The sequence below is a fragment of the Oryzias latipes genome, chromosome 1 (genome assembly GCF_053564925.1).
Source record: "Oryzias latipes strain Hd-rR chromosome 1, Olatipes_Hd-rR_3.1".
Taxonomy (NCBI): Eukaryota; Metazoa; Chordata; class Actinopteri; order Beloniformes; family Adrianichthyidae; genus Oryzias; species Oryzias latipes.
Window position 1 is genome coordinate 42,533,547 of NC_136237.1, and position 25,493 is coordinate 42,559,039.

The 25,493-nt window shown below is 50.8% G+C and overlaps 2 protein-coding genes and 1 long non-coding RNA gene across 6 annotated transcripts; 2 read left to right on the forward strand and 1 right to left on the reverse strand.

The window, feature by feature from the left end:
- Positions 1–747: 747 nt before the first annotated feature.
- Positions 748–25,137, reverse strand: LOC105356696 (uncharacterized). 4 transcript variants are annotated; one of them, XM_023957651.2, is made up of 10 exons: positions 24,999–25,137; positions 18,608–18,818; positions 18,429–18,545; positions 17,689–18,364; positions 15,515–15,688; positions 14,497–14,686; positions 12,339–12,412; positions 10,331–10,459; positions 9,620–9,882; positions 748–1,305 (listed from the first exon to the last, which is right to left on the reverse strand). In XM_023957651.2, the coding sequence occupies exons 2-9, from the start codon at positions 18,614–18,616 to the stop codon at positions 9,773–9,775; spliced, it is 1,479 nt and encodes a 492-aa protein (XP_023813419.1). In that variant the 5' UTR covers positions 18,617–18,818; positions 24,999–25,137; the 3' UTR covers positions 748–1,305; positions 9,620–9,772. The 4 variants fall into 4 exon arrangements, with proteins under 4 accessions (XP_023813419.1, XP_023813466.1, XP_023813442.1 ...); XM_023957698.2 differs by lacking the exon at positions 24,999–25,137 and adding an exon at positions 24,849–24,977; XM_023957674.2 differs by lacking the exon at positions 24,999–25,137 and adding an exon at positions 24,586–24,780.
- LOC101160709 (ectonucleoside triphosphate diphosphohydrolase 7) lies at positions 1,131–7,908 on the forward strand. Its single transcript, XM_011474842.4, has 14 exons — positions 1,131–1,311; positions 1,879–1,976; positions 2,887–3,063; positions 3,706–3,911; positions 4,668–4,818; positions 4,888–4,991; positions 5,070–5,129; positions 5,193–5,341; positions 5,406–5,572; positions 5,681–5,882; positions 5,977–6,096; positions 6,168–6,253; positions 6,489–6,650; positions 6,730–7,908. The coding sequence occupies exons 2-14, from the start codon at positions 1,969–1,971 to the stop codon at positions 6,944–6,946; spliced, it is 1,809 nt and encodes a 602-aa protein (XP_011473144.1). The 5' UTR covers positions 1,131–1,311; positions 1,879–1,968; the 3' UTR covers positions 6,947–7,908.
- Positions 10,459–13,370, forward strand: LOC144992447 (uncharacterized). The gene is made up of 2 exons (XR_013656410.1): positions 10,459–11,439; positions 11,581–13,370. It is a non-coding gene; the product is annotated as an uncharacterized LOC144992447 (long non-coding RNA).
- Positions 25,138–25,493: the final 356 nt, after the last annotated feature.

The window sequence follows — 25,493 nt, forward strand, 5'->3', positions numbered from 1 at the left end:
TTTTGTATTTATTAATTTGTGCTTATTAACTTTCAAAAACGTGACTTTTTACTTTTAACAGACAAAAATCAGGATTTTTGGGATGTGTTCCAAATGTAACAAAAATATTATTTTTTTCTTTATCCCACATTTAAATACTGTTCATTTAATAGAATTCTGGTAAAATAAAATAGAACACGTATGAACTGGAAAATAAACTTGCTTTACATCATGGAAACTTCAAATCACAACCTCAAAAGTTTACATGTTTACATTTACATGTATGTTTACCAAAAGGTTATGGTTATTCTTGCCCAATGACATGAGTCCAGGGATTTTAACCTTTGACTTCCCCACCTAAACTGTTCTACAAAATGTATCAATTTTTTTTGTTGCTGTTTGTTTCTGTTTTAGAAAATACATTTAGACAACTTTTCATGATGAATCAAACATCGTCATGACATTTAAAGTGCAGACCAACCCTGAAATTGAACACACCACTCCATCAGCACAAAAAACAAAAAACTCTCAAACGTCTCGTAAACATTACTGAGCCAAATGATGTGACGCTGCAAGAATTAATTAGAGCTTAAAAAAGTTAATTTCAGAGCATCACCCGCTGACTGTAAGAAGAGAAAGAAAACCTTAAATTCAGAATTTAACATCAGTGAATCCTATAGTTCAGGGAGGAAGTGGTTTTTTTTTTTAACTGTCCATTACGAAGAGTTCTCTGCTTATACAAAATCATAATATTGGAAGAAAGAAAAGTTTTTTTTCATAAGTAACTTTTTATTGTCGATAAAGTTACATATTCAGTTCACTCAGATCTTTGGTGTGTTTCTCAACAAAATCTTTTTCACATTTAGAGCTAAGATGTTTGACATAGAAAAGCTTAAAATGATCTTTACCTAAACCTGAAAATAAATGTCTTTAATTTCACCTTAAAAATATATGTAACATTATCCAATTTCCAGTTTCATCTGAAACAAATAGAAGTACATTTATGTCATTTTTAAGCGAGACGATCGCAGTTTTCAAACATTTGATTTTATTTCGTTTTCTTTTTAAGATCATCGAACAGTGAGAAACATCACCAAGGTGCAGTGCTCAAAATCCCCGTGGTCCATGAAGGCATCACTTGATGACGTCGCCCTCGTGTCGCCCGTCACCGGAAGTCAGTCAGAAATTGTTCCTGCTCGCCTCGTCGTCTTGATTTTAAATCCCCGCTGCGTTTTGGGGCAGAAAAGGAGAAGTTTCCCCGGTTTTCTTTCGAAGAAAAACCCGTTTCCACCGGAAGACATTCCCGCCATGGCAGAGGAGAGGCGTCTGTAGGTAAGAGACACGGAGACCGTTAACTTACCGAGGAGCCGTGGTTAGCCGACCAGCCGGTAATAACACGGTAGTTACTAAAGACACATTAAGCGAGTTAGTTTGTTCGGGTTGAAACCGTCTCCCAGTATTTCTGTAAGTAACCGTTACGTAACGGAGAGATAAGCCGGTTATCTGCGTGATAACGTCCTGCTGCTGCAGGTGAAACCTGCGGGGAAAGCCAGGCGGAGCGGCGGTTTACCGGAGGGCTTCCTAAACATAAACCTGAACGAACCCAACCCTCCATCTAATGTTTTACTGTTTCTAAAGAATCCGTCATTAGATGTTTATTCAGACTCTGGATCCAAACGCCAACGTGGTCCAGAGTCCATGGTTCTGCTGGATCTGCTTCTGTCTGTGAAGAACTGGAGGATTGTGGGTAAAAACCCACGTCCATGTGAACAGATGATCTTATCACGTTCTAAAAGCAGAGCTCCTTATCTCTACAAACATGAAGTTCAGGGAAAGGTTCTGGAGCAGCCGGCTGTTCCTCAGCCTCCCGTCACCATCGTCGGGTTTTTCTTCCTTCAGGACGGACCCCAAACTCTGGACGGGATCCCGGCAGACTGCAGCCATCATGAGGTGACCTCTGACCTCTGCGTCTTCTGCTGATCTGGACAAATGGCACGGTAATGAATGTGACGGAGCCGCTTTAGCGAGACATCCATGAGGTCTGAATGTGTGTGTGCGACCTGCCGCCGTCCTGATTGGTTCATTGTGCGTTACCTGTGTAAAGGTGTGACCCTCCCTCACACAGACGGGTGGGGGGTGTTTGTAAAGAGACGGGAAAGACCAGTTTCTCATGAAATTTGTGGTCAAACTGCTGCTCTGACTCTGGACTCCCACAGACAACAGGAGCTCCAGAATAAACAAGACAGACGTTCTGAAACACTCAGAGGTTCCCAGAGTTCTTTGAGGGTTCCTGGAAATCTGAGTTCACAACTTCAACTGTTCAAGACAGAATTTAGAAAAGAAAAAACAAGAAATCTGATTTTTCAAGGACTTCTTTCTAAAACTGAGCAGAAAGCAGTTTACCTTAATCCCTTCTGATGTAAGCCTGGTTTCAGTGACAGAGGTCAAAGGTCATCAGCAGCTCTGGTCCGTTCTTCATGCAAATCTCCAGAGCTCTGGTGTTTTGGGACTTCCATGTCCCTCCACAGATTCTCTGTTGGATTGAGGTCCAGATTCTGGCCTTCAAATCCTTGTTAGCGGCTCCTGGGTTGCCATGGTGATGTGTTCTGATCATTGTCCTGCTGGTTTCATCCTCAATGAAAACCGATGGAAGGTTTTCGTCAAAAATCTCTGTTCCTTTTTTAAGTCATCCTGCAGAAAAGCAGCCCAGAGCATGATGGTTCCACCTCCATGCTTCAGTTTAGTTTCACATGGAGATCTATTTGAAGAGGAGGTGAAACTGAGATCCAGCTCCACTTTATCTCCTTCAGGATTTGATTGTCGTGTTCAGGTTGATACTTCCTTAACCTAAAGGAGGGAATTGAGCGCCGGCCGCCGCTGTTCTCTGACGACTGTCCTCCTGCTCAGGATCACGCTGTCCTGCCTGCCGGCCTCCTGGTACTGCAGCGTGTCCCTGCTGTCCGTGGGCTGCGCTCCCAGGCAGAGGCTGCTCCTGCTGCTGCTCCTCATCACCTCCGCTCTGCTCCTCCTGGCCACCCATCAGAGGCAGCTGTGGGGCTCCCAGCCGCGGCCCAGAGGCAACAAGTAAGTGAGACGACCAGAAGCAGGAGAGGACCAGCCGTTCTGCTCCAGGTTTGGTCAGAGATGCTGTCCGACAGCACGGCGAGGTGGCAGGCTGTGACACGAACCGTGCACGGGCGCACGCTGCAGCGGCGCACTAATGCATTACGCAACCGTCCAGCTCTGTGACAGGAGGGAGCTTTTAGACAGAAACTCAGAAAACCTTCTGCTCAGACACAAACCTGAGGTTTCTCATCCTGTTGTTTCTCATGTCATGTTTACCGATGGTTGGAAACGAGAAAACGTCCTGACGTGTTTCTGAGATGAAGGTTGGAATCCAAACAATCTAAAATGCTGTGAAAACTTGTTTCCTCTTTAATCGAATTTCTCTCTAAAGTGATTCAGTTTTCAGATTCTAATGTCACTAAAACAGTTTTGGATCAAAATTGATTGAGCCAAAAGGAACATTCTGGAGGGTGTGTCTCCCGTTTCAGTTCTGAAAAAGGCCTGCACAACCATGAAGACACGGCAGTGGCAGTGTCATGGTCTGTGGTTGTTGGAATCCGACATTTCCTTAGAGGAAAACGTCAATGTCTCTGAGTTTCTGTTTCCTGTGACTGAGCGGCGTGATGACTTCCCCACTAAAACGTCCGTCCGTCTCCTCAGATATCTGTCCATCGCGGAGTCCATGGAGGCCACCAACGTCCTGAACCCCGCTCTGAATTATGGGATCGTGGTGGACTGCGGCAGCAGCGGCTCCCGAGTTTTCGTGTACTACTGGCCCCCCCACAACGGGAACCCCCACACGCTGCTGGACATCCGGCAGATGAGGGGTCGTGACTACAAGCCCGTGGTCAAGAAGATCAAACCCGGTGAGGAGCAGGTCCACCGTCGCTGGTTCTGACGGGTTAGGATTCGCTGCAGAACCCGGGTTTGGACCAAACGGCTCTGATCGTCTCTGGTCAGAGGACGTTTGTAGACGTGTCGTCTTCAGTTTGTTGTTCGGATGCGAGTCTCTTTGCGGTTGTGGCTCGAATGGCCGTTAAGAGGTTTCAGTGTTTGTGTTTCCATGACGACGGCGTCGATCTCATGCTTGAAATCCTCAGAGCAGAGCCAATGCCTGGAGATGCAGCAGCAGTCACTATGAACTCTGGGAAATCAGACGCTGTCATGATTTCTGAGGAGCATCGATAGATTCAATCACATGGTTTTCATGCTGCCCCGTGATTGGAGGATTTGATTCTTTTTATTTTATTATTTTTCATTACTCAAAACTGTCATTTTCCACTTACAAGTTCAGTTTTCTGAAATGAATCTAAAAACGTTTCAGTCTGACCAAAAGTCTCCGTTTAGATCCCAAACAGGTTTTTTTTATGGCGGGCTCTTATTGTGAAAGGCTGCATACAGATGTGAGGTTTGAAATCCCAGAAGACTTGGAATCTTGACTTGAAGAATATTCAAAGTGACGCTTTAGGATCATTCAAGAACATTTAACACTAAAATGACCAAAGTGGACTCGAGCGATAAACGGAACCCGTCCTGCGGTTCTGAGAGGAAGTTGCATCCAGATACGGTTCTCTGAAGGTGCATCCATCTTTGGCGATGCTAAATCCCGTTTTTCCCGTCAGGAATCTCCACGCTGGCCACCCGGCCGACGCAGGCGAGCGTCTACCTGCAGCCTCTGCTGAGCTTCGCGGCGGCCCACGTCCCGCAGAGCAAACACAAGGAGACGCCGCTCTACATCCTCTGCACCGCCGGCATGCGGCTGCTGCCCGACAGGTGAGCTGACGTTTGTGGAGGTGCTCTGAGTGACCGCCGCCGCTGAACTCTGTGCTCACCTGCGTGCAGTCAGCAGGCGGCCATCTTGGACGACCTGGTCGCCGACGTTCCCCTGGAGTTTGACTTCCTGTTCTCCCGTTCGCACGCCGAGGTCATCTCTGGGAAACAGGAAGGTGAGACATCAAGCTTTCAAAGGTCTGTGGTTTCAAAAGAAGACTAAAGTAACTGCTTCCTGTTCCTCCAAAATAAAGGCGTGTACGCGTGGATCGGCATCAACTTCGTCCTGGGCCGCTTCGATCACGCCGATGAAGGTGAGTGTCTCGGTTTCTGAGCTGCAGAGGAAAGATCTCGTCTTTAAAGGCGTTCTTTTTCAGAGGACGCCACGGTGGAGGTGACCACCGGCTCTCAGAGCCAGCCCCCCATCAGCCGGCGCCGCACTGTGGGCATCATGGATATGGGTGGAGCCTCCCTGCAGATCGCTTATGAAGTGCCCAACGCCATCACCTTCAACTCGCCTCAAGAGGTACGCAGGTGGAGGCGGGGTGGCTGGTAGTACGAGGACGGCCCTGACCCCGCCTGTTTTTCAGGAGGAAGCGGCGAAGAGCGTCCTGGCGGAGTTCAACCTTGGGTGCGACGTGGAGCACACGCAGCACGTGTACAGAGTCTACGTCACCACCTTCCTGGGCTTCGGAGGAAACATGGCACGGCAGCGCTACGAAGACCAGATCGCCAACAGCACCTTCACCAAGAACAGGTGAGGCGCGCTCACCTGTCTCCTCACGTGAGGCCGAACGGATCGTTCTTTTCCTTAGAACCTGCTGTCATGTGGTGAGAACCCGAATGTTCCCGTGTTCTCGTTCAGGTTTCTGACGGCGCAGACGGGTCTGAGCGAGGACAAACCTTACCTGGACCCCTGCCTGCCGCTCGGCATGCCTGACACGGTCCTTCGGGACAACCGCACCCTGCACCTGCGAGGTCAGGGGGACTGGACCCGGTGTCAGGAGGCGGTGAGGCCCTTCCTGGGCCTCCACAACGGCACCATGTCTCCACAGGGCGTTTACCAGGTACAGGTTTGGACCCTCAGAACTTGTGGAGATTCAGATCCGGGTTTGGACCCTCAGAACTGTTGTGGATTCCGCCTCTCCCTCCCTCTTCCAGGCTCCCATCAACTTCAGCAACAGCGAGTTCTACGGGTTTTCAGAGTTCTTCTACTGCATGGAGGACGTGCTGCGGATCGGAGGGCAGTACGACAGCGAGAGATACTCACAGGCTGCTAAGGTACACCTGCACGCACACCTGAGCTTCGCCTCACCTGTGAGCTCCTCCCACAGCTGTGTCTGGTCCAACAGGATTACTGCGCCACCAAGTGGTCCACGCTGCAGCAGCGCCTGGACAACCAGCTCTTCTCCCAGCAAGCGGACATCAGCAGACTCAGGTGAGCCGCCGACTCCGGTCCACCTGTGCTCCTGAAAGGTTTGTGCGTCGAGTGGACTTCCAAGAAGCTTCAGTCCCTCCACATGCTGTTCGGTCTGGTGACCCAGCAGAACCGCCCTCGGGTCTTAAGAGTTCTTGCAGAGGTCTGCAGGTTCCTGGCTGGTTTCTAGGTGACCTTCAGGTGCGTGGAGACGACCCGACCAGTCCGTCTGAAGGTCGCTCTCTCATCTTCTCAGGTATCAGTGCTTCAAGTCGGCCTGGATGTTTGAGGTTCTGCACTCGGGTTTCCGTTTCCCACCCGACTACCGGAGTCTGAAGACAGCCCAGCTGGTCTACGACAAGGAGGTCCAGTGGACTCTGGGCGCCATCCTGTTCAAAACGCGCTTCCTGCCTCTCAGGTGACTAAACCCAAACCGTCATTCGACTCTGGAAGGTCCAAACATCTGGACAAACGCAGGAACCGTTTCTGCTCCACAGGGACCTGCAGCAGGAAACGCTGCGGCAGAACCACCCCGGCTGGCTCCGCCCCTCCTTCGTCTACAATCACCACTTGTTCTCGCTCTGCATCCTGGTGGTGGTGCTCGCCATCCTGCTGTACATCCTGCGCCTGCGGAGGATCCATCAGCGGGAGCTGCGGCAGGCCGAGGTCCTGGACCTTCTCTGGGTCGAGGAGGGAGAGGCTCTGCTCCCCTGAGGACACCCGGACCGTCCGTCCACCCGAGGGAGGAGGAGCGACTGACGCTCCCATGACCTCCACTCCAAGTTCTTCAGGGATGCAGCTTTAAAATCAGAACTTTTTTTTTTTTAATCAAACCTCAGGGTGAAAGGGATCAAACCTCAGACTCCACGAGTCCCTCAAAGCTGGTCACCTCCGTGCTCCTACTCTTCCTCCAGAACCTGCACCTTCCTGACAGAAGCTCTCCTTCATGCTTGCTGGTTCTCCAGAGGAGAAACGGGAGTGAACATGATGATGATGATGAGGGAAACCTGTGAATGTAGAACTTCTTCACTAAAACCATCAGACCACGTCTGATCTCTGTGGATGAAGGAGCGAGGAGCATCTGCTGAACTCCATCAGGAGGTGCCCTTCACCTTCTGCTCCCACGTTCAGCTCCGGATCAGAGTCATCTTCGTCGTGGCTTCTCTTCACGCTCTGATGTTTCCAGGAAGTCTGTGGACTGAAAGCAGATGAAGAACCCGGAGATGCATTCCTGCAGCAGGAGGAAGACTCTGAAGAAGACGAGAGCTTCCAGGAGAAGATCTCCAACTTTTGAGTCTTAAGTTCCAGACGCAGCAGAGTCTGAAGAACAGGAACGTTCCAGGAGACTTTTCCTTAGCGGGATTCAAACCCATCCCTCTGCTGGATCCACCAGGAGATCCCAACCGGAGAACCGGATTCAGTTTTCATTCCTGTGAATCTGAAGAATGAAATGTCAACCTGAAAGAGAAACGTGTGACGCTGATTGGATTCCTCTGTGTGTGTGTGTGTGTCTGTCTCTGTGTGTGTCTGTCTCTGTGTGGTTCCTCAGAGTTGGGCGTTGTGCAATCCTAAACTGTAATTGACTGAACATTTGATTTTTATGTTTTTAATGGATGAATCAGTCATTTCTAAACAAACTGAAATCATTTTAATAAAATGTTTGTTCCGACTTTAAACTGGAGGTTTTGGTTTCAAACTGTTTTCTTTGTAGAAACTGTTTTAGCCACGCCCACCTGTCCCATCTGCTGTACCACACGGCGCCTACAGGTGGCGCCAAGTGAAGACTTTGCATAAAACGTCTAATCAACACGTTTTTATTTTAAAAATATACTTTAGACCAACAGCTGCGTATAAATATTCAAATATAGATCATAGAAACCATCAGACCAAATATCAGGCAGCTGTCTGTACGGCACTTATGACCCCCCCCACAGTTTCTTAAAGGTTAGAGTTTCTACATGAACAAGTGTTAAAGGACAGAGATGGGGGGGGGGGTGTCAGGATCAGGAAAACCCGGCTTTGGTTCCAAACCAGGATCTGGTTCTGGTTCCCGACTCGAGATGCAGCCCCCCCCCCCCCCCCAAACAAACCCACTGGGGGGGAAGGCACTAGTGGGAGGGGGGGGGGTCCATCGGTGTCCCATGTTTAGTCACTGATGTCCTCATCGGGTTCCCTCCCACCCATCCTCACCACCTGGACTGACGAGTTTACCGTCATCCACGGAACGCTGAAAACGCAGAACGCCATCTGCTCTGAAGGCCAAACGGTCAGAGGAAGTTCTATTAGCACCTCAGGGAGGGGGGTGGGGCTTATCTGTGCTCCCGCCCTGGAAGACGGTGATGGGATGAAGGAGCAGCGCCGCTGACAACCGAAGAGTTTCGAAGGTGACCGACTACTTCCTGCCTCAAAGCTTTCTGGGAAATCTGATCAAGAGTCCAGCAAGGGACACTCCAGACCCCCCCGGCCCCCCAGGGCAGAGGATGATGTAAGCCTCAGTCCGGTTGAAGCTCTGGACCCAGCGTCCCCCCCCCCCCCCCCAGGATGCTCTCAGAGACATCTTCATGAAGCTGAAACGGTTTTGGTTTCTTGTCCAAGATGGGAGGAGCTCATATCAGTGGGGCGGGGCTGTGACTGACCACGCCCCCTCCGTTTGGAACAAGTTGACTTTGGTTAGGCGGTGTGACCCCCTGATCCCCCAAGCAGAAGTTAAAGGTCATTACTAGGATGTCAACTGTCAACACACAAGTGTCCTTGGTCTTACAGGAGGCGGGGCTTGGGTGGCTCCTCCCCTTTGAGGGTCTGAAGCGTCCCAAAGGTGCTTGGTTGCAGAAACCGCAGTGCAAAGCTTGTTTTTTTTAACGTCCAGACAGACGTGGGGGGGCTTCAACATGAAAGAGGCCCACTACGCCCCCCCCCCAATATTTACACACAAAAACATCTACAAAGTTTCTGCTTTACGGCAGTTCAGGAAGCTGAGGGCGGGGGGGGGGGGGGGCAGTGCAGGTGAGGACACAGAAGAGGCGGTGCTAATGACAGGTGTGTGTAGGGATTTTTTTAAGGGGGGGGGCAGTGACAGGTCATGTTATCTTTGGTCAGTTTGACTTAAGGTGCCATTAAAGTTTGTTTAGTCGGATATAAAGAATGTTCTCAAGTGGTGGGGGGGCAGAGTACCCACTTCCTCGTTTTCCAGGTCTGGCCCCACCCACTTCCTTGTTGAGAATTCCTCTGTCCTCAAGTGCCCCCCCCCCCCCCCCCCCCCCGCCTGCACCCATTTACAAAACAGTGCAAAGTCTATTCATAGGCACAATAGGATACAGCTTGGGCGGGGGGGGGTACTGCACCCTCACACACTGTAACACACACACACACAAACACACACACGCACACCAGTGACATCAGCAGCAGCTGGAGCCTGGGGGGGGGGGGGGGGGGGGGGGGGGGGGGGGGGGGGAACGACATGCTGCAGTGCAACAGCCTCAGGATGCCCCCGCCTCTTGTTCATCTCCAATGGGGGTGGGGGCAGACGGGGCAGCACAGCGTTCACCCCGCTGCCTTCTCCCCCTCCTGCTGGTGGCCCCCCAGCTGGTTCTGACTGTTGGCCGCCAGAATTCTCTGCACGAAGTCTTTGGTCCGACCGGCGACCAACGGACCTGCAGCAGGACGACAAAGAGCCCGGATCATCCTCAGAACCGCAGCTGTCAGCGTGGGCACCAACACCCCCCCACAGCGGGTCAGACGGTTTTGGATTCTCTGCTTGGAGCTCCGGCTTGGAAATGAAGAAAATAAAAATGGTGGAGGAGGAAGTTGAAACGCCTACAGAGGAAAAGGCTTTTATTTTGGTAACTGTCTTTGCCATAAACCACAGCTCTAGTTCTAGCCTGCGTGTGTGTGTGTTTGTTTGTGTGTGCGTGACTGCATGGTGTGTGGGTGGAATTACATTTGTGTGTCATTTGGTTTGTCTTTTAGTTCCTCTGGTTCTTGTAAAGTTCTGTCAGTGATTCCTGGGAATCAAGAACGTTTGGAACGTTGTGACACCGTGATGAATGGCCTCCATGTCAGTCACTGCGTGGATGTATGCATGTGGGGGGGGGTCCTCACCGCTGGACTCCTTCAGGATGTCCTCCAGGCGCCGGGTCATCCCGCGGTCGTCTGGCTCCTCCTCCTCGCTGCTCTCCACGCGCCTCCTGATCACCTCCTTGATGCGCAGCAGAGATGCCAACAGGTTCTCTGCAGAACCAAACGCAGAACCCAGTCAGTGTTAGCAGAACCAGGCTTTGGGGTCCGGGAACCCCCGCAAGAGGAACGACTGATGTCGAACAAAAGGAACCATCGCCATAGGAACCAAACAACAGGACTACTTAGTAGTGTTCATTTATTAGGTTTTTACTGCAGCAAATAGGTGACGTCATATCTGTCAAAGTAGTTTAACCCCCCCAATCCAACCCCTTAATGCTGGGTGTCGAGCAGGGAGACACTGGGTCCCATTTTTAGTCTTTGGTTTTACTCGGCGTGGATTTAAACTCCCAGCAACGCCGTGATAAACACGGCGAAGAGCTTGTAACCCGCCACAATAAAAGCCTCACTGATCTGTTCTGAAGATAAACCCATAATGTACTGCGGCTTCCGTTCTGTTTACTTCTGACGTAAAGAATACTTTTCTTTGCCTTTTTCAGTACGTTTCGTGTACTGGTCTGATACTTTCTGTACGTTTCGTGTACTGGTTTGATATTTTCAGTACGTTTCGTGTACTGGTCTGATATTTTCAGTACGTTTCGTTTACTGGTCTGATATTTTCTGTACGATTCGTGTACTGGTTTGATATTTTCAGTACGTTTCGTGTACTGGTCTGATACTTCAGTACATTTCGTGTACTGGTCTGATACTTCAGTACATTTCGTGTACTGGTTTATTTTCTGTACGTTTCGTGTACTGGTCTGAAATTTTCAGTACGTTTCGTGTACTGGTCTGATACTTTCAGTACGTTTTGTGTACTGGTCTCTTTTGCTTTCGGCAGATTTCACGGAGAGCTTGGATCCTCCTGCAGCTGAACGGCAACTCGACGGGAAAGACCGGCTGGAACCAGCTGTAGAGGATGATGGACGGGTCTTGGAAGGAAACCGCCACAGGAAAAGCGACTGACGCGGCAGTGGAATTGCCGGTTTCTGTGCAGTTGCCACGGCAACGGTGAACACGGTTCCAGGCTGCAGGTCTGAATCCTCTTTGGGTGGTTTTCTGCACAGCGAAGCCTCAACTTTCACAAGTCTTGGTCCTCCTCCTATGAGGTCATGTGACCTCCAGTGGAGTGTTTTTGACGCTCTCTCTCTTTCTGAACTTGCTTTTGTCCGCAGAGACTTGAGGGGGGGCACTCAACCTGACACCCCCACGGCGCTGGCATCCAAACTGAGTGTCGGCTTTGAAACCTGCAGCTTCAGGAGCGTCCAAGGTTTTCAGGAGGACTCTGACCGCAGCAGGAACGTGAGAGGAAACCGAAGCCTGCTGTGCTTTGGCCCCCATCCAGCAGGACAGAGGTTCATGGAGGGGGGGCACGGCAAAAGCACAGAAATGCTGGAGCGGGATCAGGAATGACAGGAATGTTCCAAACAAAACACGGAAGCCGGATGCTGGAAGAGGCGGAACAAGGAGGAGGAGGATGAGATGCAGCAGGAGGACTTGGCACAGAGGAGGTGTTGATGATGGAGAAGGAGGTGAGACTTCTCAGCCGCCCCCCCCCCGCTGTGTTTACACTCTTCCTGCTACTATCAGATTTCTGCTGATTCCTCAGACAGCAGCTTGGAGGTTTTCCAGCTTGTTGTGGTTTGATATGAGCTCAACCCTCTGAGTGGATGAAGCCCACAGAGGGTTTCCTCCTCCACAGTAAAGTGGGTTTCCTGCAGCAGCTTCACTTCATGCAGGACTTGGACCGATACCAGCGAACCAGACGGACAACTGTAGGCTTCCCTACCAAAACAAACCCTAAAACACCGTGACATGCAGGTTTTTGACCCTCATCCATCCAGACAGGCCTCTATGTCATGCATCATGCCGACAGACCAGACGGATCCGTCGCTGTAGCTCCACCTTCAGCTGATGAGCGTTCTGGACTCACCGTACTCCTGGTTGAGCCCCCACAGCTTAATCTTGTTGGCTTCATGCTGGGCCTTCTTCTTCAGCCGGCAGGCCCTGAAAACAGGGGAGAACGGTCACCAAATGGAGGAGTGTGTCTAATGTTCCAGTTCAGCACTGATGCATCATGGGAGTCCCACTGAGACCAGTGGAGATGAAAACCTCCACGGCTTCTCTAAAGCCCCATCTGACACCACGAGGCTCTGAGGATGGGGGGGTTCACTAAAGCCCCCAGACAGGGAACATGAGAACAGAAATGAAAGCATCTCAGGGGTACGACTCCTGGAGACGGCTGTAGGTGAGAGAGAAATGAACAACCGGAGAGTCCCAGACCTCAGTTCCTGCTGACCAGAGACACAAACCACCATAAAAACCTCAAGTGGGATGTACAGAGACTGCTTCAGAACCAGGACCCCGACCACACGCAGACGCTTGTGGAACGAGCAAAAGCTCACTTTGACCATTAGCTTTGGGACTCGGCCTCCAAACCCAAACGTCTCCCTCGTCCTGCATTTCATCACACAAAGACCTGCAGTCCGTTTTTCTGACACACAGAAGCAACACACACATGATTTTCTGCAGACTCCTGGCCGGTTTGAACAGATTCAAAAAGCAGCTTTGATGCACATCCAGCATCACATCCTCAGGATTTCAGACACATCTGGGTCACATGGTTGCAGCTTCACGTCTCTGTTTAACTCGGAGTCTCAGATTTTCCCATCAGCTAAATATGAACAGTCCAACCATAGAAATCTGTACGGAGGCTACGATAACAGAAGACCATGATGACGGAATCCACCAATCACAGCAACAGAGGCTGACTCAACATCCAATCATCACAGAACAACAATTTAATTAAACATTCATTTGGACTTTTTTGGGTGATCATCGTTGAATTTTCTAAACTAGAAATGTTTCCTGTGCCGATTCTGAAAGAGCTCTTGATGTGTAATAAATCCACCTGTGTCTAAAGAACTGGACTGTTCCAGCTCCGATGCCGCAGAGCAACCGCCAACGTTCTTCTACTTCAAAGCTGAGTCGCTGCGCCCGATGCCCAAATCACACCGCAGGACCTCAGATCACGTCTGTACATAGACTCAACGCAGCATAAGAGACACGATAACAGTTTGTAAACCTAAAAACATAAAAGTCACAAGGAAAAAGCCTGACAACACCGGCTTAGTGAACAAAGCAGACTTCATAAAGGTCTGCACCCGCGTTTCCTTCCATGAAAAAATAAACTGCATCCACTGCTGCCTGGTACAGTAAACCTAAAACCTCTTTTTTCCAGCTCCATAAATCCAAGAACTTATGAGGTTTGGGTTTTCACTGGAGACAACAGTGAACTCCAGTCCAACAGCAAACCTTAGCGGCTCTATAACCCCCCCCCCCCCCCCCCCCCCCCCAGCCTTCTGGACTCACCACAGTCAGATTTCAGAAATTCACGCCCCCAAAAAAAGACTATACTCCATTCTTTTCACAGAGAAAATGAGGGAGTCTCTCTGCTCCATTGGGGGAGTGGGTGACCACGACTACATCCTCTCAGCACCGATTCAGCAAGGAAGCAGGCGGAGGGTTGTCCTCTGAGCATCTTCACCACAACGCAGAAGAGGAAGAGGAGGTCAGGACGAGCCTGCGCCTCAGCCCGTCCTCATCCTCCTCTGTTCTGTGTTGTGGTGAAGAGGTCAGCCCGACCCGACCCCCTCCGGCAGCCACAGCCGTCTTTAGAGCTTTTGGAGGAAACGTTCACTCGGTCTGAACGTGACCCCCGTCACACGCAGTGAAGCTGCGGTTTTCTCTTCCTGTCAGAGGTTTGTGTTGTCATCTCCCCCTCCCCCCTCCTCACCGCAGAGATGAACTCTCCATGACCCCCCGTCCCTGTTCTTCTCCTGTCTGATTTCTGCTGATCCATCTTTCATCCTCCCCAGCGCTCTTCCTCTTCCTCTAATGTCTTTCTGCAGCCGCAATGTTTGTGTTTGGATCAAATCGCTAAGAAGACAAATAACTCTAAATGTGACGCTCGTTTCTGCTTGTTCTCTTCAGAGACAAATGTGTCAGAAATGATCAAAGAGGCCGTCTCTCCACCATTTCTGTGTTTTCTGGAGTTTCTGTTTCACAGAACCTTCCAGAAGGAGCCGTACCTGGAGGCCAGCTTGTTCTTCTCCTTGCGGGAGCGGGCCCGGGCCACGGCGGGCAGGTCGTTGACCGGTCCCATGCCGTCGATGGCGGCGTTGAGCTTCTGCAGCTGCTCGCCAATGCTGTGAAGCTTCTGGGGGTTGGGGGTTAGGTCGCTGGCGTCGGTTTTGCGAGCTTTGCGTCGTCCTTTTTTCCCTGATCAAAGCAAAGATCAAAGCAGCTCATTAGGAGTCTGCGGGTTAATATTTCCATAAAAATCATCTTCTGGATCTGCAGCAGCCTGAACTTCTCTGAATTAAACAATGGACCGAGTCACTGCAGCAGCTGCAGACTCACTCAGACGAACGCTGAAAAATTCACGTAGTGAATGTAGGCCACAGGGCCGAGGGTTCTGATGGGATTTCTGTGAGTGAAGAAGGGGCGTGGCCGTCGGCAGGGGCGTGGCCGACCGCAGGGGCGTGACCGACCGCAGGGGCGTGGCCGTCAGCAAGGGCGTGACGACACGCAGAGCGGTTTTCTCCCACCAGTCTGTTCTGCTGGATTCAGCTTCTTGGCTCATGTTTCTGTCATCTCAGTCATAACGATGTGAACCCAAAGATGAACAGAAAGATCTCCTGAAACACTGACGGAGAGTCTGCCGTCCATCTGTGGTGACGGTTAATGCGAGGCGTAGAACACGAACCGCGTGCGATTATTGTGATGTTTCTATGCAATTCATGAGTGATTTGTGCGTCAATTACGTGATATTAAAGTTATACATCGATGGTTCATACGTGAAAAGTCTGTTAGACATACGTGGAACGGTCGTGGAAAGACACACTTACATATGCATCTCACAAAAATAACACACAATTGTGTCACACATGGATCTGACAGATGTACGCAGAGGCCATGTGACCCGGCCTTAACGCTCCTTGCTGGATTCAGGTTCTGTTCGTTCCCCCTTATTTGATGTGGACCTGGATTCCTGACTTCACCTGGTTCTCATTCATCCTCTCTGGCTCTGAAAGCAGAAACTCTCACCCTCCCGGCGGTACAGAGTACTGGGCAGAGTGCTGGCGCTCCAGGACAGAGACCAGTGGACGTCGCCGCCCACTTTCTTCTTTGGGGCCGACTCCCGAGTGCGTCTGTACTCCCAGAAGCAGCGGCGCTTGGACGGGCGTTGGCCTGGTGGAGCGGTCGGCTCTGCTTCCACCTCTACAGGACCAGAAAGGGTGGAGGACTTTAGGAGACTGGACCAATCACACAAGATCACAGCAATCCAGACGGAAAAACAACAATTTACTACATGTCCAGAGAAGGTTTTCTACAAAAAGGAGAAAATGAAAAGTCCTCCTGCAGAATCCTAGAGGTTCTGACCCAAACAGACTAAATGGATTCATCAAGAAAACTCCTGTCCAGGATCCTGCTGAAAAAACTCAGAAAGCATTTCTGCTGATTCTCCAGCTCAGGAACCAGAGGAACCAGGACTCAAACGGTTCAGGTGTTTACTTTAGCGGCAAAGGTCAGGGCAGGAGAGGCCGTTTAAGAATCCACCGCCACGGACCGGTTTAATGTCAGAACTCATTATCACGGACCGCCCTGTACGACGCTGAAGGCATCAGTTTAACTCTGAAGGGTAAACTTTATCTACATCTTCTGTCAAATATCTGCTGCTGGTTTAGTTCAATAGATTTTGTTTAGGAACCATTAAAATGTGGTTTTTAATAAATAATGAAAAATATGAAAAAGAAAGATATTTTCTAAATATGAATCAAGTTAAACGTGAATCGATCGTTTGAACAACTTTATTAGCAACATCCTCGTAACACCGCCGGTTGCTGAATCTTCCCAATTATTATTATGGTCTGTGGAAACAACTGTCACAATAAATCCATATTTGGAGTAAAGATTCCTGGTTTTTGTTGGTTAAATGCAGCTTTTATTCTTGTGTTTCCTCTTTTCTGTCAGAAGAAACTTTCAGAGTTTGTTTGTTTTTAACGTTGGTAGCTTGGAGGTTTCAGTTTAGCGGCCGGCGCCGTCGCTTTAACAAAGTAGCGGATGGATTTCTGATCCGTGACCGAGCGACTTGACATCCGTCAGGAATGAGTCGGATGTGGAGGAGAGAATCCAGGAGTTTTTCAAAATAAAACCTTCAGAGTCAGATTAGAAATAGTATTTAAAAAATAGGCCGGTACTGATCTGCAGGTCAGAGGTCGGGGGCCACCCGCTGCTCTAGAATGTTCTGCTTACTTTAAGAAAACTAACAGATGAACTGATCAACAGGCACAGGATAATAAATGTAAAGCTCTTTAAATCTGGAAAATGGGAATATTTATAGATGTTGATTATTTGCAGACATTCTCACAGATTATCAAATGTAATCTGGTTCAGATGTGTTTCTACGCACCGTCTCAGTTTTCTGAAGTCACCTGTGTCCTTGAAATTCATGTAAACTAAGATTAGAGATTATTTCAGAAAAAGTAGAGTGATGGTCTGCTGATGGGGGGGGGGGGGGGGGTAGTCCTGGTTCCTCTGGTTCATTTAAATGCACTAAAGATGCAGCGGTTTCACACATAGACCCCAGAGGAACCAGCCAGACGAGTTGAATTCAGCTGAGCGTCACTCCTGACATGAGAAACGAGTGGATTTCCTGTTTACGCCGTTCGGTTTTCAACATTTCATCGTCTCAGATCAGATCCGACCGTCGCTCACTGAAACCTGAGGAGGCTTTTCTTTAAATCCATCTGCAGCTGAACTTGGTCTTCAGGACCTTCAGCCTGTGTTTAATCTGCAGCGTGTGCACGAGCGTGTGCACGGTGATCCTGTGCTCGAGCATTAAACCAAACCGCCGAGGCGTGAAGGACGGTCGGGAACGCTCCACCTTAAACTCCGCTGAACCAAAGGCGTAGAATCGTCAACTCTAGCAGTGAACGTAAGCGAACCGCCAAAGTTCTGAAACCGGAGTGAACAGACCGTCAGATGAAGCTCAACTTAAAAATGGAGCTGAATGCGGCGTGAAAGGAGGAGTCAGAACAGCAAACAGTCATTAAGTGGTTTCAGTTTTGGATCATAATGAAGGGAAACTCACAGGAAAATGAAAAACTTGGAACACTTGGAACAAACAGCAGGTCAGGCAGGTCTTCTGCAGGTGGGACGTGTGTGTGTGTGTCAAACCGGTTTCTGCCGGTGGACTGAGACCAGAACTCAGAACTTACCACATTCTGACTCTGAGGAGCTGGAGAACTCGGCTGTGGTCTCCTCCTCCACCTCCTCCTCCTCCTCTTCTTCGTCCTCGTCCCCCTTTAGCTCTAGGATCGTCGAGCTCTCCTCACTGCCCTGCACCTCCTGGTCCTCCTTCTCCTCAGGCCCTGCCACCAGCTGCCCCCCCTGACTGAGGGAGTAGTTGTGCTCCTCACTGCAGTGCTCCAGAGCTAACCCGGTCGTCACCTCCTCTTCCTCTTGCCCGACCTGGTACACCTCCACCGTGCGCTCCCTTAACATCCCGGCATCCTGTCCTCCCCCAGCAGCACACAGCCCCCCTGGGGCTGCTGTGGGAACAGAGGCGCACTGCTCCTCCTTCCCCTCAGCAGCCGCCTGGACCTCCAGGGCAACAGGAGGCGCCGGGCGTTTGCTCTTCGTCCTCCTCTCCTCCTCCTCCTCCTGGTTCCGTCCCCAGCATCCCATGAGGACCCCCTCCTCAGAGCAGGCCAACGGCTCCCCAACCCCCCCGAGGCCCAGCTTGGTGTAGCGAGTCATTTCGTCCAGTGCAGAAACATCCCAGCGCTCCGGGTGCTGGTCCTCCCCAAAGCCCCCATCGTCCACCAGGTCGCTCAGCAGCTCAAACGGGCGTTTCCGCGGCGACGCGGGGGAGCCCAGCATGAGGAGCACCGTCTGGAGGGGGCAGAAGGCGGAGCTAAAATATGGACGCGCGCAGAGAGGCTGCCGATGAGCTTACCTGGTCGTACTCGGTCCTTCCCTCCTGGGGCGACAGCGCCGGCGGACAGGGACTCCGCAGCCCCCTGTGCCCCCCGAAGGCCTCGCCAAACGCAGGCTCCATCCCATTCATGCCCGGCTGAGGGGGGAAACACAGTAAATAACCCCCCCAAACATGGAGGCCAGCTCAGACGACTTTACCTGAGGCATGCCCGAGGCAGGGGGTGTCAGGACCACGGCAGGGATCACATGAGAGCGCCGAGATGCAGGAGGACACCAGGTGAGGAGCTCACCCACCACGAGGAGACGCAGGCAGGGGGAGGGGCCTCTTACGTAAGGAGCAGAGACGTGAGGAGGGGGGAGCGCAGCTCTGCCTCACATGTCGCAGCTCTGCAACTCCCAGTCCTGCAGCCTGTAGGAACGAGGGGGGGGGGGGGGGTCAGACCTACAGGAGGACGTTCTCATCAGCAGGCGGGTTCTTCAGCAACGCCAAGACGCCTTGTAGTCTAACGGTGACCTTCCCCGCCAACGCCGTTCTTCACGGAGAAGCTGCCCCGTCCTCCTGCTGGAGGCCGAGTTCTTCTATTTATACGGCAGAAATGTAGGACACGCCACGACAAACCGAGACGCAGCCACCGAGACGCAGCACGCCGCAGAGGCAGCACGCCGCAGAGGCAGCACGCCGCTGAGACGCAGAGAAAGGCGTCAAAACACTGGACCACTCCAACCCACAGCGGTCCAGCCTTTGCTATAGCAGAACCCGTCCGACACCAGAACCTCTGCTGTAACAGAACCCCTCCGACACCAGAACCTCTGCTGTAACAGAACCCGTCCGACACCAGAACCTCTGCTGTAACAGAACCAGTCCGACACCAGAACCTCTGCTGTAACAGAACCCCTCCGACACCAGAACCTCTGCTGTAACAGAACCCGTCCGACACCAGAACCTCTGCTGTAGCAGAACCCGTCCGACACCAGAACCTCTGCTGTAACAGAACCCGTCCGACACCAGAACCTCTGCTTTAGCAGAACCCGTCCGACACCAGAACCTCTGCTGTAACAGAACCCGTCCGACACCAGAACCTCTGCTGTAACAGAACCTGTCCGACATCAAAACCTCTGCTGTAGCAGAACCCGTCCAACACCAAAACCTCTGCTATAGCAGAACCTCTGCTGTAGCAGAACCTGTCCGACATCAGAACCTCTGCTGTAGCAGAACCCGTCCAACACCAGAACCTCTGAGCTTCTGCTGCTGGATGCTTTAAAACACATTTTCCTGATTGATAAACATCCAAGAACATAAAACTCAAGATTTTCCATTTTCTTTCTCAGCTGTAAATTCCGGCAGTCTGTAGAGATATTTACACAAGATGTGAACAGATTACCGTAACTTCCGGACTATAAGCCGCTACTTTTTTCCTGTGCTTACAGCCCTGCGGCTTGTTCAGTGACGCGGCTAATTTATGGATTTAATTGGCGGCCGCCATGTACGTACTTTCGGACTCAGTGAATGGTTTAAATTCTCTATCTGACACCAATCACAAGTCATTTGTTTTTCAACACACTAAACAGCCAAACAGCATGGACCTCACTTCAGGTCTTAGACACTTCAGTCATGGTTCAACAAAACGAAACTCGCATGCCCGGCCGCATCCCAGAATCCTTTGGTGCCATTAGACCCAACGTGCACGTGATCGCCGCTAAGATATGATGAAGCTTTCAAGTTAAAAGCAATCGTTAAAAGCAGCGTAAAAAAATCCACCATCACCAACGGGTTTGGAAAAGCCGGTCAGCTGCGTGACGGAGAGAACAGCGCATGCTCCGGAGTGAATTTACCTCTGAGTCATAGTGACTCGCCTGGCTGCACGTAAATATGTGGGAATAACATCAGCCTTTATTTTGCCGGGACACGACTGGAAACAAATCCACGTGATCGGTTTTACGGTTTCTAAGGACTGTCCGGAATTTTGCATTGAAAAGCTCACAGCCTCCGTGTGAGCTGGAGACATGATCTCCTCCTGCTGCTCATCACATAGAGCTGCGGGGCCGATGGCAGTCTGATGGCTCCCACACGTAACAACGCATCCGCCCCTCATCCACAAAACGTACAGCATTAAGTCCGATTGCTCTGCACAGACACGATTTGCTCCTCCCTGGAGCCGCCCTGGCCAGAGGTGTCGGAGAAGATAGGAAGGGGAGCGCGCGGGGCGCAGAGAGGCGTCCGCGGCGCAACAGTGTTTGTTGTGGAATGAAACTTCTGACGCACGCGCCGCGCTGAGGCGCGCGCTTTTCAGTCGCCGCCGCTTTATTTTACTGGTGTGTTTTTTAACCAGCCCTGTTACTCCCATAACGCTGCCGCGACACAAGCGGAAGGAGAGCTGTTCCCGTTCACCCCTCCATGCACTGCTGATACTTGCTCATTCTTAAACACGTACAACAGTGTGGCGAGGCCCCGCCTTTAGCCCCTAAGACTCATGGGAAATCGCGGATGTAAATTTCCTCATCATAACTGAGGGATGTAATGTTGATTATATGGTTACTGTTTGTAATTTTATGTATGATACATAGATTGTCAATAAGTAAAAAAAAACTAAAAATAAAAAACCATAACCGAGGAACTTGTGAACAGAATAGAGTTCTATGCTTTTTAGCAGGTGTGGGTATACCCAAAATGCATGAGCCCGAGGCAAGGCTGACTCCTCCCACAGTGTGGTTATATATCTCACTTAGTTTGGGAGTCAGGACGTGATTGGTCAGGTTTACTATGTTGCCTAATACATGCGGCTTTTACACCGACGCGGCTTGTGTATGTTTAAAAGCAGTTAAACACGTGAAAATGGGTGGGTGCGGCTTGTAATCGGGTGAGCTTTGTAGTCCGGAATTTATGGTATTTAATTTCCTGTTGTCAATGCTTTTTTTACGAGGGCTGGCAGTAAAAAAATGAAATGCAACAAAAGAATCTTTACGCAGAAATAAAAATTCTAACCAAAATAAAAATATGTTTTATTTTGAAGAAATGTTATTTTTTAAGGCAAAAAAAAAGTTTTTGTTTTGTAATGTAAAATATTTTTATTTTTGGATTTGATCATTTCAGTATGATTTTCAGTTAAAATACTTTTTATTAGAATTTTTTAAAGATGGTTCTATATCAAAATTTAATCCCAAAGTCTTTTTTACCAAAAGAAAGTATAAATTTGAGATATAAATTGGGTAAAAGTGACCCTGAACCGTCACATGACCACAGCTGAGGTGAAGCAGGTTCAGCTGTGTTGATGCTCCAAAGACCCTCTGGAGATCCTTCCGTTTCGGTTTGAACCCCTCAGGAGTCAAACAGCCGTTTTCCCAGCCGCTCATGGAGAAAGGAGGTGGTGGGAGGACCAGACCTTTAAGGCAGTCGTGTTCGCTCCTCCCCTCTGCTGATGGGGATTCAGGAGAAACTTGTATTTTATCATGAACTAGTGTCATTAAGACGGTCATGCACCAACGTTTTTAAAGCATTTTATGGAGAAGGGCGGCTTCTCTACAACAATAAGTCCTGAAGAATTTACAAAACTGAGCTTCTGAAGGTGTTTTGATGGATTCCTACAACACGTCTGCAGGATTCCCCACACCCACTGGATGGAGATCACGGGTGGACGTTTCCTGCTTCATCCAGCAGTTCATCTTCATGAAGACCGGAAAACAGAGCCGCTCTGCTCCGATGTGTCCCGATGAAACACAGAGGGAACAGCAGAGAACATGCAGAGAGCATGCAGAGAGCCCAGGAGAGCCGCTCTACCACAGCTGGCCTCAGGGTAACGAGAACAATGCAGTCAAATGGTGGGCGGATTGACCCGAGCCGCACCAGAATGAGGACACGAGGACTGGGATGACGCTGGAATTGGCTCGCCGCACGGAAAACTGGAATTTGGCAGCCGGATGAGCCGGAGAAGCCAGCTTCCAGCGTGGCGTGAACACGAGCGGATATAAGACGCGTACGGCGTTCCACGAGGAATGTGGGGATCCCAGGAACCGGTGAAGGGATCCGAAGACGAGATCAGACAAACGTCCTCCCGCATTCTTCATCACTTCCTTCCAACTCGTAACCAACTTATGAAAAATCACTGTGATCCGTTTCAGGCTTTTGTTCTGGAGTTTCAGTCTGAACATGTTTTCTGATCTCTGGTTTCCAGAAGTTTCTGTATTTTAGTTCTTCAGCTGAAGCTGGTCTGCCTCTGAACAAGAAGAGCTTTCCCTGTTACTGTAAGCTGGTCTAAAGGTCTGCTGCTAACACACACACACAAAACCACACACACTTACACACAAACAACCACACACGCACACACAACCACACACATGCACACAACCACACACCAGGAAACCACAGCAGACACTTCCTGGTGATCTGTTAACCCCCCCTGGTCTTCATGTCCATCCATCCATGAGTTCCTCTGTAAACAACCCCAACAACCAAACACAACAAGCAAACAGCAGAGCAAACATTTACAGCGTGACACCGACAAGACGGCAGTACGGCGTGACGTTCGATCTGCCACACCGCCTCCACCTTCAGATGTTTGCACCCAAAGCCCTTCTATCCATTTCACTTTTCCTGTAAACACGGATGTCCTAAAGTTTTTGTTCTTACATAAACTGGAATGAACCATCAGCTCTGATCCTAGAATGGTTTCACCCGGGGTCCCAGAAAAGCAGATTTCAGATTGGATCATGAACTGACCCCCCCCCCCCCCCCCCCCCCCAGACTCTGGTTCTGACTGGACGGTCCGAACATGAGCGTGGAGGGGGGGGGGGGGGGAGTGTGTGTGTGTGTGTGTGGGGGGGGGGGGTTTCTTTGGTTTTCCAGATTTTAATGTTTGTCATTGGACCGGACATTAACGCGCAGCATCTCTTGTCCAATCACGGGCGCGGACACTTGGCCAAACCGCGAGGCGCATTACCAACGCGTGCACGCGCTCTGACCACACAATGACCCCCCCCAAGAAAGGGAGAACATCCGAGCTCCGGGAGGACGAGGGGCGCGCGAATAGAGGAGGATGGGGGAGTGAGACTAACTCCCTCAGAGGCGCGCGGGGGGGGGGGGGGGGGGGGGGGGGTCCTCCTGGCTGACAAAAAGGAGGGGGGTGAATCTATGTGGATACATTATTTAATAAATAAATAAAGATAAATTAAAGGTCCAAAGAACGTGGGCGGGCCCAGAGTCCCGCGCCTGATCCCTTCTTTGGAGATGACCTGATGCCCCCCCCCCCCTCCTGTGTCCTTTGAACTCCGAGGGGGGAGCACAAGTGGCCCCGTTTATCCATATTTGGCCTCTCCGTCGGAGCGCGTGCACAGCCCCCCCGAAGCCAGAGAGGCCAAACCGGCCCCGAGTCCACCCATGAACCGTGTCAACGCCCCCCTCCCCCCCACCGGGTGCAGCAGCACCGGAGCAGAAGAGGGGGGGGGGTGCCATGGTGGCTGCCGGCGGCGCACGGTCCCGCACGGCGAGCGAACCGTCCCGGATCCGACCCCCCCCCCCCCCTCCTGTGTGCGGTTCTAACCTTTGGTAGACCCGGTCCAACCCCCGCTCTCCCCCGGAGCGGCGGCGTCGCGCGGATCTCCAGCCCAGACGGGGGGGCTGCTCCGCGCGCAGACAACAATGAAACCGGGGCGCAGCTGGCGGTGCCACCGGATGTCCAGCGCTCCCGTTCGAGCGGATGGGGTTCGGACCACCGGAACCGCCGCGTCCAGCCCTGCTGGGCCAAACCTCAGAGAAAGCTCGACTCACAGCAAAACCCGGAGAACTTAGTTGGTCCGTGAGTCCGCGTGCAGGTGTGGCGCTGCTGGCGCTAATCACCCCCCCCCCCCCCCCAAACGCGGAGAACGGCCGTTAATACCGAATAAACGGGTCATTATACTTCATGCACGTTTTTAAGGGTTTATTACACAAAACCGCGAATTTACAACAACATTCAATAAAAACAAACATTTAGGTTTAAGCCGCGAATGAAAATCCGCCTCAAAGTGGCCATTTTTGAATCCCGGAGGACCGTTAGAGGCTTTAATTTACGAGTAGAAGAAGAGAAAAACGGTTTTCCTCCGGATAAACTTTGACATCAGAAACACGGAAACGGTGCCCCCCTACCACACACACGTGGGGGGGGGGGGGGGGGTCGGCCTCTACAGAAGACTTTATACCGTACCATGCGCGGGGGGGGGGAGGCTCCCGGAGGCCGGTGCCGCTGCCCTCGGAATCCCGCCGCGCGCGGAGGAAGTTAGTTAGTGGGCGCGCGCGAGCGAAGGGTCTCATGGCGGAAAAACGGGACCGGTTGTGGTACTGTTACCCCCCACCCCCTTTTGTTTCGGAAACAAGAGCTCGGTTCTTTAGAAACAACCGAGACTTCTCCAGAACCGGAACCAAAATAGCTTTATCAAGTTTCCGGTCCGCCCGGATCTTCGCACTGACCCTCCGGCCGCGGCTCTCAGCACTTTTTCACGTTAGTCCCCATCGGTTCCCGTCGAGCGGCGCTTTTCTCCCGCCTGTAGCCGTTAGCTAGGAGGAGTCGGCTAACTGCAGCGCAGCGGCGGTAAAACCGGACGGTGTTCCGGGACTCACCTGTCAGCAGCGTCAGGTGTGTCATCTGTGCAAACACTTCTCAGCTGTGAATTACTGCGACTTCACTTCACGTCAAATTCAGTAAATAAACACACAGAAATCAGACTTCACCGACTCACTTCCGCCCACGCCTTTCAAATTAAAAGTCTCTTTTAAAGCAACTTTATTAAGAGTCAACCCGATTACAAAACACACAAACCTGTGGATCCAAAACAAAGCAATGAGCATTTTCTACACAGAACTACAACAGAGGGCTTGTAAATAGGAAAGTATACGTTTGCAACAGAAAACAACGAGATTAATTAGCAAGTGTTCAGTAATAAACCCAATACATTTAGGCTAAGTTAGTACATTTAGGCAAACATTTTCTGACTCTTCATTTCTGTATATACATTTTAACTTGAAGAAGTAATAAAATAATTTAATTTTCAATGGTTTTACTATCAGAACTGAAGTAGGGAATTATTTGTTTGAAGTTTATGACGTAATTAACAT